General features: G+C 40.4%; 1 protein-coding gene across 1 annotated transcript in view; it reads left to right on the top strand.

Moving 5' to 3' along the window:
- The first annotated feature begins 859 nt into the window (after window positions 1-859).
- Window positions 860-17,597, top strand: part of HPGD (15-hydroxyprostaglandin dehydrogenase) — a 35,042-nt gene continuing 18,304 nt past the window's right edge. The window contains exons 1-3 of the mRNA XM_075258127.1: window positions 860-1,071; window positions 12,452-12,575; window positions 13,356-13,462. Coding sequence (XP_075114228.1) covers window positions 979-1,071; window positions 12,452-12,575; window positions 13,356-13,462 — 324 coding nt within the window. The 5' untranslated portion in view covers window positions 860-978. The remainder of the gene's footprint in view (window positions 1,072-12,451; window positions 12,576-13,355; window positions 13,463-17,597) is intronic.

Below are 17,597 nucleotides of genomic sequence, written 5' to 3'. Positions count from 1 at the left end.
CAGTGCTCAGAGGTCCCCAATTGTTCTGGAGATTGTCTAGAATACATATGAAATGTAACATAATCCTATAAATTATCATCTGCATAATCCCACAATAAAGAAGAGCTCCGGATAACATTGAAAGGATTGTCAAGGTTGCGTAAATGAATTTCTGGGCCAGTCATGAATTTAGTAGTATGAGCCCCCCCGCCGACCCCCTATAGCAGCCTATAGAGTATAGCTCCCTCTTTACAACAATTCAGCAGTAATTGCTCTCAGCTCAGGATAATATTGACTGGGAAATGAGAACGCAGATCTGTCGTTTTTGGTGAGCAAGCAGTCTGACTTCATAAATTATTGTTCTGAGGAATTTCTGGGACTGCTCCGTGTGGATTGTATTCACTTTTTATCTGTTGCGGAGAGATGGATAGAAAAGTTGGCCTGATTCTTCTCTTGGCTGTCACCACGGAATATATTATATGAGACATGAGAAACACAGAAAGAGATAAAAATAAATGGGGGCTGATTCACCGAAGGAAGAACAGAAAAGCCAGCGAGCTATGGGGAACTGCAATAGGAGAAGCCTGAAAAAGTGGAAGTTGTAAGATGCTGAATACAGACATGTGGATGTAGCAGAGCTGAGATGGTCAGATGGATAGATAGATAGATAGATAGATAGATAGATAGATAGATAGATAGATAGATAGATAGATAGATAGTAAGTTACTATTACCAGACTTGTCAGTCCACCCTCTGACAAGAGAAGAGTTAAAGGGCAGGTGAGGCAAAGAGTGCCAGAGCAGCCAGTGTTACCTATACACTGCATTCAGCACTTGTCCCCTCCCACTTGTAAAAAGGATTGAAGAGAAGGAAAGCAGAGAGATAAGACACAGTAACTCCAGAGCCTTGGAGGAGGTGACAGCACAAGGCAGGACTGCAGCCACACACAGGGACACTGGTACAGCAGCACTTCACTGCACCATCTACCTGCAAGACATCATGTATGCCAATGGGAAGGTGGCCCTGGTCACTGGAGCTGCGCAGGGCATTGGCAGAGCCATGGTGGAGGAACTTTTGAACAAGGGAGCTGCGGTAAGTTGGTGAATGCTCCTGACTGTGTGCTGTTGTGTATGGACCTGTATAGACTGTGCATCGGATAGAGTTTACAGAAACTACTGGCAGTGCCCATAGTAAATAGCACTCCGTATAGAGAGCATGGCAGGAGTGGCTTCTCTCAGGCTTCACAACTAGGCTGCATGGCTGAGGGTTGTAGTTCCTCCAGAAGATCACTGCCACTTCTGAGACTTGTAGTGCCTTGGCTGTATATAGTCCCACAAACTGTTTATTGCTGAGACCAGTTGTTTCTCATGAATAGGCTGATATGTAAATAAACTGGGACTTGTAGTTCCACACCAGGTGGATAGATGTATTGCTGAGGATCAGGTAAAAACCTATATACCATCCATGTTATATGCTCAGGGTGACTAGCTGTATATACTATGATGGGGCAAAGGTATAGGCAGTGTACACTCAGTCTTGTAGTTCTTTTAATGATAAAGATCTCTTTAGTTCTCAGAGGAGGCTTCCGAGACTTGTAGATACATAGAACATACAACAGGTAGATACATAGAGATTCCCTAAATTTATTACTGAGACTTGTAGTTCCTCAAATCAGCAGTTATAGATGTCCTTTCACATATCACTGCTGAGACTTGTAGTTCCTCAGATGTGTAGCTGTAGATGTCCTCTCACATATCACTGCTGAGACTTGTAGTTCCTCAAATCAGTAGTTATAGATGTCCTTTCACATATCACTGCTGAGACTTGTAGTTCCTCAGATGTGTAGCTGTAGATGTCCTCTCACATATCACTGCTGAGACTTGTAGTTCCTCAGATGTGTAGCTGTAGTTGTCCTCTCATAGTTCACTGCTGAGACTTGTAGTTCCTCAGATGTGTAGCTGTAGTTGTCCTCTCATAGTTCACTGCTGAGACTTGTAGTTCCTCAGATGTGTAGCTGTAGATGTCCTCTCACATATCACTGCTGAGACTTGTAGTTCCTCAAATCAGTAGTTATAGATGTCCTTTCACATATCACTGCTGAGACTTGTAGTTCCTCAGATGTGTAGCTGTAGATGTCCTCTCACATATCACTGCTGAGACTTGTAGTTCCTCAGATGTGTAGTTGTAAATGTCCTCTCATAGTTCACTGCTGAGTTTTGTAGTTCTCCTGGTAAGTAACTATATATTTGCTATAGTTCATTAGTGAGACTAGTAGTACCCCAAGTGAGTATAAATAGATTTATCATGGGAGTTCACTACTGAGACTTGTAGTTCCTCAGAAGACGAAAACCTGTATAATATAGTCTCTCAAAGTTCATCAGTGAAACTTGAAGTTCTTGAACCTGTGAGAATCCCTCTCAGGGATCATTGCTGAGATCTATAGTTGGAAACATATGTGCCCTCTCATGATACATGTCTGGTAGTCCGAGTTCCCCAGCAGATGCTATTGTATATTTCCTCTGAGATGTCATTGCTGGGATGTTTATCTCCTCAGCAGCTGGAGAACTAGACCTTATATTAAACTAGACATATATTAAACTTGGTTTGATTGGAAACTTCTCAGTAGATCTTGAGCAGGATTCTGAAGGGAGCAGTTCTGTGTTGTGCCTGGTACATTATCATAATATATGCAAACTATATTCACTTTCCAAGCTATATACTGAATACAGAGCCCAGAATACAATGCTAGCATTTATATATGCATGGCCTTTATTTGCAGGAAGCTTACAAAAGTCATTGTCGCTAAAAGACTTGACATAACAAGGATCACTGTGCTGGACAGGGGCCAGGGCAGCCCTAGAATGTTATAAAGTGGAAGTTTCATTCAATGTTGCAAGTAAAACTGCCTTTAGAAACAGAAGTCCATGATTTATGGAGGATGTCACCCTGCTGTGTGAATTGTAGGCTATTGTTCCCCCACATGACATTGTCCTGAAAATCTGTATAAACTGCCAGTGTTTCCAGTTACCATTAAACCAAGCAGCCTGATGTCTAGTTGTGCTAGGAATCCGCAGTGGGAAATGTAGTTCTTATACAGTGAAGTGCTGCAGTTTTGGCAATGAAAATCAGCTTTGTTCACCTGAATTGACTTTTACTACAGAAGGCACATGGATTTCTGCAAGCCTCATGCCTATGAATGCGACAGTCACAGACATCCTTGCAATAAATCTGCAGCATGTGAATTTACGTTCTGTGGTTTCCGTCTTCTGCATGCAGAAGACGGAAAGCACAGACCGGGTCCGGCCTGAGCGCCGGTGAGCGTTTTATGCTCTCCGCCGCGAAACAGTTTTTTTTAAACCGGACACAGAGTACTGCATGTCCGACTCTGTGTCCGATTTAAAAAAAAAACGGTTTCATGGCGGAGAGCATAAAACGCTCACCGCCGCTCACGGCCAGACATCTTTTATACCCATTCAAATGAATGGGATGAAAGAGTCCTGCAGGTTTCCGTCTCCTGCCTCTGTTTTGTGCAGGAAACGGAAACCTGCAGAACGGAGACCGGGCGCAGATGTGAACGAGCCCCCCTTACTCCGTTTTCAAATTTTGTAGTCATGTGATGTCTGTAAGTCCTTATTCACATTTCCACATATCACATACATGTCGTATCCACATTTTTAATGGATGCCATACGTACCCATTCATTTCAATATGTTTATCCAGACCTCCATGTTTATTTTGCAAACAGTCGGTTGGCAAAACACAACGGAGGCATATCCTTTTTCACCCTAATGAAATTCCACGAGTCTGTGAAAAATACAGATGACATCCATGTGTCGTCCATTTTTCATGGACCCAGAGAGATTTAAAAAAAAAAAAAAAAAACTGCTCTTGTTTTCACAGATGTGAAAAGAGGATCAACCATGGACAGAACACCACTCGCCAATGAACAGAGTGGGGTGCTGTCCATGAATAGCATGGACCTAACATGTCCCCAGATGCAGAGCATGAATGAGGCCATATAATCGTGGACAGTGCTCTCCAAGTGTTGATCTGTTTTTTTTTTTTTCACATGTATGAAAAATGGTATGCGTACATAAATTGCAGATGTGTTAATTCAGTATAAGGCTAATTTCACATTTCAGTATTTTACATCATCAGTATTTGTAAGGTAAGGCCAGAAGTGGAACCCACACAGTCACACCGCGAAAAAGATTAAGCCCCATGTGGCTTAAACATTATGGTTTGCCTGCAGTGTAACACTGCGGCAAAAACTGTGACGTTTTACAGTTCCGGCAAAGTGGATGGAATTCTAGTGGGAAAACACGTGCAGCAGACACACAGCAACTTCCAAAACCGTTGTGATTTTGTAAATGAAATGTCAATTATACCTACGGAAATGCCGGTGGTTTCCCTATAGGTATAGTTGAAACAGAAATTCCACTGAGAAAACCTCTGTGGACTTTATGTGAAAAAGCGCTGTGGGAAGAACTGCAATGTGTTGCAAGTGCGTTTTTCCTGGGGGATACTATATGAGGTCTTAGCTCAATGAAAAGTTTTATATCTCTTCTATGTTTGGGACTGATGGTGTGAACATGGCCATAGTGTGTGACAGAATCTCAGTAGTCTGTGTCGCAGTTTAAAGTTCTCACGCTGTTTATCCCTCCTCCGCCACCAGATTGACAACCTTACAATGGTGGATTACACAACGTGAGGCTCCTGTACACTGCTATTGACATTGTGTAGTCAGTGAGCATGGAAAGCTTAAGGGTTGGATACATTTCCATTTCTGTATATTTATTACTTCTGTATGGAAAACGATTCCTTTTAGTCTTGCTTTAGGCTAAGGCCACACACTGTTTTTCCTATAGACTTATATAGTACAGGAAAGGCAAAAATTAAAAACAGTCGAAATGTAGGGAAAAAACACAAGCATTTTGGTTGCTTTTTTTTTTCTTTTGCATTTTTCCCTCAGTCTTTTTTTTTTTTTAAGCTGTCATTACTATGTATTGACTGAAATTATGTCAAACTATGAAATTGACTGAAATACATAGCCTTTCTATTAAAAAAAAAAAAAAATCCCAGAACATTTCAGTCCAATTTCAGTAGTGCTGCTGCTTAATTGGAAATGTTTACACTTTTATTACGGTATGTAAAAGTTATGGCTTGTTCGCATTTTCATCTATATCAGGGATGAACTGTCTGCATTGACAGCACACAATCCTATTGATTTTCAATGGGCGATGCAGATGTAGAGATAGTAAGAAGACATGCACTATATGTCTTACCGAACAGATGCTCATTAAAGTCTGTGAAGATCATACAGCATACAGAGCTAATCCATGTGCTGTCTGTTTACCACAGACATAGGGACAAAGATAAGGTTGCTATCCAAACACCAGGCTATTTGAAGCAATGGCCGGAACAGCTGCAGTCAATGGTAAGTACATTCAGCTCCTATAGACAAGCTGCACCTGTGTGTGCCAAGGCTTCAAATAGCAAAGTCCATTCCTGGCAATTAGTGGTAAACACATGTGGAGAAAGCCCTGTATGGGTGGTGGTGTACTGGATATGGCTATAACCACATCCAGTCCCTTGGCCGACGGAGCTTTCACTTTTTTATAAATGAAACCCCAATTAGATTCAGCTTATCATTATTTGCTGTGCTCACAATATTCATTAGTAACAATATTCACTAATATGATTTACTAATAGAGAAGTACAAGCACTAGCAGCCCAGGCACTGAATGTGGCTATAGCCCTATCCAGTACATCATGCAGTACCACCCTATGGCAGCACCTTTACATAGCAAATTAATCGGCGCCCCTGTGTATGCCTTTAGACAGGGCATTGTCTGGAGAGCATTTTTTTTTTCTTCAATACAAGTAGGAAAATAGACTATAGGGAAATAGGAAAGGGTGGTGAATAAGACATCTCTTTGTCATGTCTGTGCTGTGAACATCGAGGTTATTTGGAATGCAAATTGCCAGCTAAGTTCTTGGTCAGCACCTGACGTACTGTATCATTAAAAGATTTACATGTCCTAGAATGTCTGACTTACCAGGTAATATTTTAATGATAGGTGTTCAGCCAGCAGGACACAGATACAAGGTAGAATATCTACACTCCACTGACCTCCAGATCTCTGCATGTTCTAGCATGAATGGTACATGGTGTAACCTGAGCAATGTAATGTATCCCGTGTAAAGAGAACCGTCACCATTAGTGACATGTCTACTTTGGTCAATAATTACACAGCATTTGTATTAACAATTCTGAAACACAATTTTTAAAACCTTGTTGTGGCGTTCCTCTGTTGTTCCTCCTAGAAATGGATGAATAAATTGACAACTGGCTGTTACCATCACTGTTGGCAAAGGGTGTGTGTCCTAATAGAGTCTGATGCTGTCAGAACTGGCAGAGAGTGTCACCCGGTAAAGGGCCAAACCTTCAACAGTTGTCAATTTAGTCATAAGGTTTAAAAGATGTATCTAAGGAACCGCCCGATGTGAGTTATAAGAGAAGATGCTGGTGGAATGGTGGAATTGATACCTAAAGTGTAATAGATAATTGTGTAACTTTTCAATATACAAAAAATAACATTTATTTGCTGAAAATGGACGACCCCTTTAAGTATTACATAGTCTATGTATTAAAATGATGCTTTATATGGTGCCACTTTTTATTGTGTGGGTGGCATTATATTGGTAACACAGCTGCTTATCTAAAAAAAACAAAACTTTGTAATGACATCAGCAGCTCTTCCTGTTACTAAGTGTACTGCATGATGACCTCAGCAACTGTGGATCTGTGTACTGTGTGATCTCAGCAACCAAAATGAAGATAGTGACATTGCCTGTTTCTCAGCACACATTGTTCTAATCTCAAAATACTGGCAAGTCCTCTGTGAAAAGTGCATTTTTTTTTCCCCATACCAAAAGCATTTGTCAGATAGCACAACATTATTTAGCTGTCCATACGTATGACCAGTGCTATATGGCTAAAAGGCTCAAAGATATGTACCTTTAAGGGAACCTGTGACTATGGAAAAAGCATACTAAGTAATAGGATGTTGCATGAATGAGGAGCTTTGTTCCTACACATGGGACAGTTCACATATCAAATATGAAGCAACATATGGTCATAGTCCTTGAAGTTAGCTTAGTACAGAAGAGCAGGGTATTGTTCTCTGTACCCAACAAAAGGATGTAGATCAAAACTGAAAATCTTCTATACTGGAAGCTTACCAAGATCCGGTAAGGCAGGTGTGCTGGATATGGAGAGCACTGCAGCTCCTTACCTGTCCCAGCCATAAAGACGCAAACAATTCCATCTTTGTTCTGTATCATCTAACAAAGGGACTGGTGGTACTATACTGCCCAGACAAAAAAACCTGGAAAGATGCAGAATCTTCTGAAAGGTGTAGGACCCAACACTAGAAACTGCAAAGAGACAATAAGGGCCCGTTCACACAGAATAAACGCGCGTGTATTTTGGCAAAATACACGTGTAAAAAAATAAGACTCCCATAGACTTCAATGACATTTTACACGTGTATTTTGATGTATTTTTTATTTATTTATTTATTTATTTTTACACGTGTAAAAAAAAAAAGTAATTGAACTCAATGGGAGTCTTATTTTTATATGTGTATTTTTTCCACACGTATTTTGCGAAAATACACGTGCCTTTTACTCCATGTGAACGGGCCCTAAAAGTCACTAGAATACATGTTGTTTGGTAACCAGGACTATAAGAGAGTTCTCAATACAATGCTTTATGTGATATATTGTTGCAACAAAGTAACAAAACAACTGCAGGACTTTACCAGCTATAAACATAGATGAAAGAAGAAAACCCAGTCCGCTGTGACAATATGCTTGGAGACATTTATCACATCCAAGTAGTTCAGTTAGGTGCCTTATCTCATAGGAGGCCAGTAAAGTATACATACACTGTTTACTATATATCTTTAGTGTTCTTATGATAAGAACTGCAGATAAGGGGAAATAAACCTATAGCTCACTTAAGCTGCCATGCAAAATAGTAGCATTATAGAGATCTCTCTATTCCTCTCTGTATCCACAAAGCATCATTGTGTAGGGACAAGTATTTGCAGCAGTGACAGCTGGGACCAAGTGCCAAGGACAGCTAGCTTTATGTATTTACCCTAGTGCCACTGTGACAGAAATCCTCTGGACCATGCCTGCTGCTCTGTTTTACTTGGCATCAGATGATGAATTTTGTAGCAAAAAATCCCTGTGTCTATACAGCAAGGCTCCCACTGAGTCACTTATGTTCTTGTTTATTTGAGTTGGCGTGATGATGTTCTATTCCTCAAAGACCCATAAGGTTGTAGTCATCCTGACTGTCTATATAGTCAATCACATTCATTATTTAAAATCTTGAGGAACGTTAGTAAATCAGCCCGGCTCACATCTGCATTTAGGTCATTCTGTTCCCCTCTCCACTTGAAAAATGTGGAGAAAAAAGCACTACAAGTAGCACTTTTTTCTCTACACATTTTTTGTGTGAAAACAGAGCAGAAACCACACGGACCCCTATGGGGTCCGCGGGTTTCGTAAGGTAACTGCTTTTTCATGCGGACTAGGTTTCCGTTCGGGGGGGTTCGAAACCCATGCACAGATGTGAACTGGGCCTAATAATGTGTCATAAGTATGATCAGAAATGTTCTTAGGTTGTTGGGATACGATGATGCCTTTCTTAGATCCCTCACAAGTACTAGTTAAAGGACTATTCCGGCCTAAAATGGATTTTTCATACTGATGACCTACAGTATATAAAGGATAGGCCATGAGTATGTGATTTGAAGGGGTCCGATATGGACCCCACACATTTCTGCTGTAGTAGACAGGGCTGTTCCTATTCAGTTAATGAGAGCGGTGCTGCAGCTCCATCCATGGCCCAATGGTGGTTGTTGGGAATTACTACAACAGCTGACCTGTGCGGGGTTGAGTGTTGAATCCCACAGATAACATAGTGACGACATATTAATATCCTGTGGAAAGGTCAAAGGTCTGAAAATTCCATTTGGGGCTGGGGAACCCATATAAACAGCTGATATCACTCTATGAATTTCTAAGATATATTATAGAAAGCATACGGTAATTGGAATCTTTTGTCGTTGCTACGAAAAGAATCAAACTGGCTCTAACCATTGGCAATCACTATCTCCAGACAAAGACAAGCGTTTACTATAGCATTCAGTATGCAATGTCTTTCCAGGGAATCGGAGCAGATGAGCTATGTCCAGCAATGAGAGAGGTCAAAAACCTTAAAGATGGTGCCAAAAATATTCACTCAAAAGAGCAAACGTTGCATGTTGTTAAATATGGCTCACTTTACAATTGTAAATACATGTCATCTTGATGTTATCACATCTGGAAGCATGCTTGTACAAAATGCTAAGCCCTCAAGACAAGAAAAAGCTGCAGGAAGGAATGTGGAATTATCTGATAGCTATGAGGAAGTAGGAAACAACACAAGCAAGCAGGGAGCCCAAGCATACACAACTAGTGTAAACACACACTCATGTGGGTGTGAGATACTATGAGATCAGAATGTCATTAGTTTCCAATGTTCTGTGTATGGAGACATATGTGTCATAAAGTAAATGAAGTTCTCGGACGGCACATATTGTACAGCACTTAGTTGACTGTTTGTGAAGCAGATTGTTCTCCATGTTAATAGGTCTGGGTGTCTCTTAATACTCTTCTAAATTACAGCCCAAGTGAGATACATAGCCATTTGCTCATCTGGTGCTGGCAGGACAGGATACAAAGCACTGGAGTACTATTAGGACAATTACATCATCCTAGTTAATAGCTATGTATGAAGCTGGATGAGTAATTATTTCACAAATTACATAAACCATTGCAGGGACTCCAGAGAAGTTTCCAGTGCCCAGACAACACATTGACGCTTACATTTGTACAGATTTTTGCTTATGACAGTAGATTGACCCTGTACATTTATTTCCCTTTACTGCATTGCATTGCTGTGTAGTGATTGTCAACATTCACATCACTTCCTTCTACTAATTTGCTTAAAGCAAAGAGGTCTACTACTGTCAGTGAACCATATCCAATAGAATACAGTATTCTTTAATACCGTATTCTATTGGACACTAATTTGCTTAGAAGGGTTTTCCAGGACTTTTTAATTGATGGCCATGTGAGGTGACGTTCATCAGTCACATGACCTGATTTCAGGTCAGTCCCATTCAAACTACGAAACGAATATAGCTGCTACACAAATGTATGCCGCTCTGCTTAGTAAGCTCTAAACCCAGACCCAGTGCTCACCCAAACCCTGCAGCCTCTTCAAACAGCTGATCAGTCTGGGGGCTGAGAGTTGGTCCCGGCCGAACTTTAATTGATGAACCATTCTAAATTAAGGTTTAAGATAGATTATCAATTAGTAAATCCAAGAAGACTCCAAGTCCGTTCTGCAAACAATTCATCCTTTAACTGGACAGTATAAGAAGTGGTATATTTATATCTGGTGGGGGTATTTCCTATTTATCTAATGTTTTATTGCTTTCTTTTTTTAGTATTGTATGTGTTCATCTGATTTTCCTCTATTCTAAGAATCTGGTGTAAACAGTTTTGTAAAGTCCAGATTTCAAGGACACTAGTAATAGGCTGAAGCTCAGGAATCTTACTTGTACAACCAGTTATCTTCATTAGTTAGAAGAATTATGTGGACTTGTCTGTGCTAATAAATTCCAAGCATCAATATTTGTAAGCAAATGCAGGTGTGGTGGTGGAGTCCTTCCAAGACAGATCCTCTCTTCCTCTCCTGCAATTCTACATGAGAGTTCCTCCGCAGACAACCATTAAGAACAAACATCTTGTGTCTATGTTGAGCAACTTAACAAAAAATAAAACCACAGAACATGCAGTTTCTATTAGTCACTGGAGGAACCATTAAATCAAGAAGATCAAGCTTTCAAATATTTTGCTGACATGTTTGGAGGAATGGGAAGAGGAACGGACTATTTTTAATTACAATCTGTTTTTTTCAAAATTCTTTGGTACAGAAAGTGAAAGTATTCCAAAAAAAGGTCACAGGCAGAGGACTCCTTCACAATGGCCCCAGTATCGTAAAGGACTATTGATAGTGATTAAAAGTAGAGATGAGCGAGTAGTATTCGATCGAGTGGGTATTCGATCGAATACTACGGTATTCGAAATACTTGTACTCGATCGAACACTACTAGCTGTTCGAAGTTAGGATTCGATGCAGAACCAGCGTTGATTGGCAGAATGCTATACATTGCCAATCAACGCTGGTTCTTCTCTTACCTTTAGAAGTCTTCTCCCTGCGCAGCGTTCCCGCATCCTCTTCCGGCTCCGAATTCACTCTGCTTAGGCATCGGGCCTGGGCAGAGCCGACTGTGCATGCCCGCACATGCGCAGTCGGCTCTGCCTAGGCCCGATGCCTAGCAGAGTGAATTCAAGGCCGGAAGAGGACGCGGGGACTCTGCGCAGGGAGAAGAATCCAGCCCGACCCTCACTCATGGACTTGGTAAGTAGCATTTGATCGAATGTTGCGTACCCCTGAAACGAGCATTTCCCCCCATAGACTATAATGGGGTTCGAAACCCGTTCGAACAGTGTGCGGCTGTTCGAATCGGATTTCGAACCTAGAACATTTTAGTGTTCGCTGATCTCTAATTAAAAGGGTTTTTGTGTTAAAATTATTAATGACCTGATCCTAAGAGAGTGATGAGAATTCGGCACCCCCAGTTGATACCCAGAGAATGGAGTAGGAAGCAGACAGAAATGTCTGATCTACAATACCTTGGTCTGATCACTACAAAAAGGATCGAGCTGTCTGCTTCCTGCTCCATTCTCTGTGTGTCAACCGCTGGGAACAGCTGATCGATGCAGTCTCAGGTGTCAGACCTACACTGATCTGATATTTATGACCTGTTCTTAGAATACATCATCAGTATTTTTAGCCTGGAAAAATCTCTTTAAAGTATAGGTAGTTCCAGAGGGTTGTGCAACTTGTTTTAGTAAAAGGGAAATCCCAGATGGCCTGGCCCCACAGGCTTGTAAGCACCACAAATCTTATTTTTTCCCACTAAAACCACATTACTATCCATAGGATAGTTCACATCTGGTTGTGAGCATGAGGGAGCCGGTACCGTATACGCGGCGCTATTTTGTGGCTGTGATTTTGCGGCGGCCGCAAAATAGCGCCGCGTATACGGTACCGGCTCCCATTGAAAACAATAGGAGTGTATACGGCCCGCAAAACCTCCCGCACCGTCTAGGTACCACATTATGAGCCAAAATACTCCGTGTGAACCCAGCCTTAGACTGTAAAAAATAAAATTTAACATGAGCATCTCCCTCAACTTTTACAAAACTCCCTAGATCACCCCTATCCATTTTATGGTAACAGAGTAATCATACTGTATGTTTTTCTACTTTTCTTTTGTAGTTGACAATAGTGGACCAAAACCGTATAGCGGGTGAGCAGTGCAAGGCCTCTCTTGACGAGAAGTTTGGAAGTAACAGGACGCTGTTTATCCAGTGCGATGTCACAGACCAAGAACAACTGAGAGGTAAAGATAAGTGGGGAGAGGGGTAAAAGAGGTCTAGTAATGTGAAAATAATAATTATCAGTGTAGTAAATGCAATTATGATATTATAACGTAGTAATATGGAAAATACTGTTTCTGCCATCTGGCACAGACAGCTCATTCAGCCGACAGGTATTCTTCCTAATCCTCCCATATTCATACACATTTGGACAAGTCTGAAAGTGTTCTCAATAGCAAGATTTATCTCCCATAAGCCAAGGGATTGAGTATGTTGGCATTCAACATGTCTGACCCTTCTTTCTCTTGACATCTGCCATCAGTGGAGAGTTAGGAAACCCCCATACACATTACATGGTGGGAAATTCCTGCCAAAATCAACATCTTGTATTCATCAAATGTGTGCAGCCATGTTAAGTTTGATCAGTAACACCTTTTCTTTGTGTACTACAGTAACACAGGTATGCACACTGAGTACAAGGGTACAGCTATGGTAGTAATATACACAATGGTCAAACATGGAGCGATATTAGGGGGGCGGATGGAGGTGAAAGCAGTAGCATGTCTGCATTTAGGGTCCTGACCAGTTGACCAAAACACTCGGCTTCATATCCTCCGATTGGCTCACATTGATACCGATACTTATTTTGGTCTTCAGAGTGACTCTTTTTTTTTGAAAGACGAGAGGTAATACAGACTTGATATTTCCTTACAAAAACCCATCAGGTCCTTCATAGATTATCTCTAAAAATTAAACTAAACCTGTATTCCCATTTGGCATTGATGAACACTCTTATATTCTAGGTGCATTTCAGAAGACAGTACAACATTTTGGAAGGTTGGATATCTTGGTGAACAATGCTGGAGTAAATAATGAAAAAGACTGGGAAAAGACTATCGAGGTTAACTTGGTAAGTTGTATTCAACACTTTATCAAAGAAGCTAAACCATTAACCTGAGAAGTCTACAAACTAGACACAAGCTGCACATAATAATATCATATATGGATATAGTGTATCCACTGGTGGAACTTTCTAAATCCCATAAAAGTGAATGTAGAGAGCCAAACATGGGTGGAAACATGTCTGTTCTCAATGCACATGCGACCAGCATCAAGAGACCTCCATTCTGGAGATAGGAGCCACGTTTTCAGATTTTTATGGCTCCTCCTGTGTATAAGCCATAAGTATTAAGATGAAGAAAACTGCTTTAAAGAAATGTGCTAGGTAGTAATGTTTGTTTTTCATTTTATTCTTCCACATTAGAGGTAAAATATTGATGGCCTTTCCTTAGGATAGAATAGGTCACCAATATCAGCTCAGTGGGGGTCAGACACCTTTGTGACCACCTGTTTGAAGAAGCTGCAGTTCTCATAAGTCTGGCCCCTCCACCATGTTGAAGTTGCAGCTCAACTGCACTGAACAAGGCTGAGCTACAATGAAAGCCCTAAGCAATATATTGAACCTTTGCATTATATTCAGGAAACAGGCTACAGCAATTACCTGAACACACACTCTTTAAAGAGTTGATCTGTAGGGGGCCCAGATCTCAGACCCCCACCTATCAGATACTGATGACCTATCCTTTACTCTTGGAAAACTCCTTTAAATTCCAGACATCCCCTTTTAATGATGCATTTTACACTGGAATAGGTAAAGCAATACCAGAAGTCAGGAAATAGTTGTTTTGTCAGCTATATACATATTTGCATTCTTGATGGGTGCCGCGTCAGTGTTATCCAGAACACCGTCATATGTTAAAGCATGCAAAACTTAAGACCTTAAGCGACTGGCTTAGTTTAGTTCATTATAGACACACCTCTGCCTGTCAGTAGCCTGCAGCCTCTGAGATAAACTGTGTAAATTAGAGAGGAGGTAATGATGGGTTTGTAGGAGATCATATCTCTGCTCAGACGTATGCCTCTGACATTCCAGATTATCCAGACTGCTGGGTGCCAGACTAGAGGAATTGTGCTGCATTTATTGTAATGCATTATAATGTACGATATATAGGTATTATTTAGCTGTACCCCGTGGAGCAAGGAACCTTACTGACAAAGTATTTTTATTAGAATTTGTACCGTGTACACAAAGCATCCATCAATGTCAGTTTGTCCATATAGTAAGAGTCAGTGTACAAGTACAGCAAATTTGCCAATCCCTAATAATAAACAGAATACATTCCTGCATGGACAGGTTCCTCCCTTTACAACAGATATATTAAATCATGTTTGTAGTTTCTTGTACTCCAAGGCATCATTCTTGCTATAATGTGATAGTGTTACGTCTTATACATGCCTATAGCTCTGTATTATACAGGTGGCTGTGCTACAATAACAGGGTCAATGCTCACACACGTATTTTAACATTCAATATTTGAAGGTGCTTTTTTGGCAAATGATATTGAGGATCTATTTTTAGAATAGGTTAGAGATATCAGTTCGGCAAGATTCCCACACCACACCCAGTACCGCCACTGATCAGCAATCTTTAGGAGTCGCAATACAGAGAACAGAATCGGAAATAGACAGTTCTGTTCTATGTGTCATTTATTTGTATAGCAGCGGAGCTGCAGTAACTCAGTACAGTACACAGAGAATAAAGCTAACCAAGTCCCACTCTGTTAGGCTCAATTGTCAAACAAAACAACATCAATCAAAAAGATGTTAAAAAAAAAAAAACACAACAAAACCATAATAAGCCTTGTTAAATGCTACTACAAAATGTAAATAATACAGTCACTGGCGATGAATATACATAGTAATTAGCAAATACCACCACATGACAAATGTAGGACACAGTGCGTGGGAGAAATATGTTCTTACACAGAGGAGGAAGTAAGTAGTAGCTCTTGGAACCTCATCTGTATTTGTGGATTCTTAGTATCAGATTTGTGTATAGTTAATAAGTCAATGTAACAAAATACTACAATGTTCAGCCAAAATACATCTTTAAAGCTAATGTGAACCAAGAATATCCTGGTTCAGTTTACTTGCATAGATTTTGGCCCAGTTCCATACAAAAATATTATTATATTAATATCTGTACCAGGAATGATACTTGCTTGATTGTTTGTCTGAGTGTCACCATTTTCTTCCAGAAAAAAAGCTATTATAGGTATAAAGGGTATTATTTCCTAAGGTTGACCATACACATTAGATATCTTCCAGCCAAATGCTTATAGTAAATCTAATTGCTGTTACATGAAGACAATTTGGGATATAGTATAGTATTGCTTTACATCACTACATTCAGTGACAGCTGACTCTATTGACTGCTCATTTCCAGCCTCGATACTTACAAGTTTGGAGTCTCCAGATGGCTGTTTTTGGCATTCTCTCCTCCAACTGTTTGTTTTAATCTGCCATGTTTGCTTTATCCTTCTATTAGGTTGACAAAATTTCTTCCTTTGACCTTTTAACTGTTTGATTTTTATTCAAACACAGTTAAAATGAAAGAGTAGATTCTGAGACGGAGGAAAAGAAAGAAGGATTTTGATTCAGCTCATTAATTCCGGATTCTGTAAAATGTCTAGTGTTACTGTGATGGATATTATGGAGTCATATCAGAGCAGTTCTAGAAGAAGCATTATTGTGACTGCTAATATGGTTCACTTGTATGGTGCATGCTGGCAAGGCATATATACTCACAGGTTCCTCTGCAGGGTCTGGTTGCAATATTGGTGATGGCTCTGCATGTACAGACCTCGTGCAGTGACAAATTTCAGTTTAGCATCACACAAGTGTTCGATATCATGTTTGAAATTTTTTAGGTAAATGTACATTTTGCATTGATTGCCTCTAAATCATACATGTTACAGGTGATTAAAAAAAAAACAAAAAAACTTTTCATCCCTCATCCTATCCGGTTATTATTGTGACAGCAGAATACATTATATAGAAATGTCTTTCCTTGCCTATACCCTTGACTCAACATATTCCAAGAAGAGTGGTATGACATGAACAACTCATTTTCCAATACACAAGATGTCCATCCTATATGTGTTGATATACATGTAGATTGCAGCCAATATTTTGTTAGCATGTCACAATATTGAATTTGTTCCATGAGAGATCGCCTAACTCAGCGACTAACTAAACAGATCTGATAACCTAACTATACATGTAGCTTATTTCCAGCCACACAAACAAAGCCAGCACAATATTGTCTCTTTGGACTCAGGATTACAGGACAGAACCACAAACCTCCTTTCACCTGATGGAACGGCACTGGAGTGCAGGATCTGCAGCCTTTTTCTGGCCCAGTAATCAGCCAAGGATCTATACCGGGGCTGAGGCCTGCAACAGATCTGCCCTGGACCACACATATGTCGGAAACCTGGGGCTAATATATCTGGGATCCAGCACTCTGCCTGTGTGTATATTAAATTGGAACATCTCAGACGCCATGTGTTTAAGGACGCCCAGTGGGCGTTGTAAATAATTTATCTGCTGACATGAATGAAATATGGAAAGGTTACCTTTAACCCAGTTAGAGAACATTCCCAATAGAATGATTGCTGATCTATGTGTTGTCATTACGTTTCTGGAATACTTAAATCTCTGTATCAACACATTTACCACGCCAAAAACACATTCTGTTCAGACTTGCAAGGAATTACCAATCTTGGGCAACCCGTGACAGCCTCTGACAGACAAGAATGATCTCTAATAACCATGCAGTCGCAAGAATACTGTGGAAACTGTATACTCCGCACATTAAGGGAAGCTGACATTTACATAAGATCGGGCGGTTACTTTGTCACCTCCAAACAATACACCACATGCTGATTTCATCACAGTTTCTTGAAGGAAGAAAAAAAGCCTCGTAAGAAGTAACCTCACCAGGAAATTACATAACAGTAAACCCAGCCATATATTGGATCCAGCAAAAATCTATTGTGTATGGGGGCTGCTGCGTCCCCTTGAGTATTTCCTTCTGTGGGGAATATATTAGACTAAATTCTGTCACCCATTTCTCTTCTTGTGTTCCTGAGACGGGTGACACCAGATTTTACATGGCCAGGAAATCCGTTTAGACATTATAC

This window comes from Leptodactylus fuscus, chromosome 1 (genome assembly GCF_031893055.1).
Source record: "Leptodactylus fuscus isolate aLepFus1 chromosome 1, aLepFus1.hap2, whole genome shotgun sequence".
Taxonomy (NCBI): Eukaryota; Metazoa; Chordata; class Amphibia; order Anura; family Leptodactylidae; genus Leptodactylus; species Leptodactylus fuscus.
The sequence above is the reverse complement of the archived record's forward strand: the minus strand, read 5'-3'. Positions and strand labels throughout refer to the sequence as shown.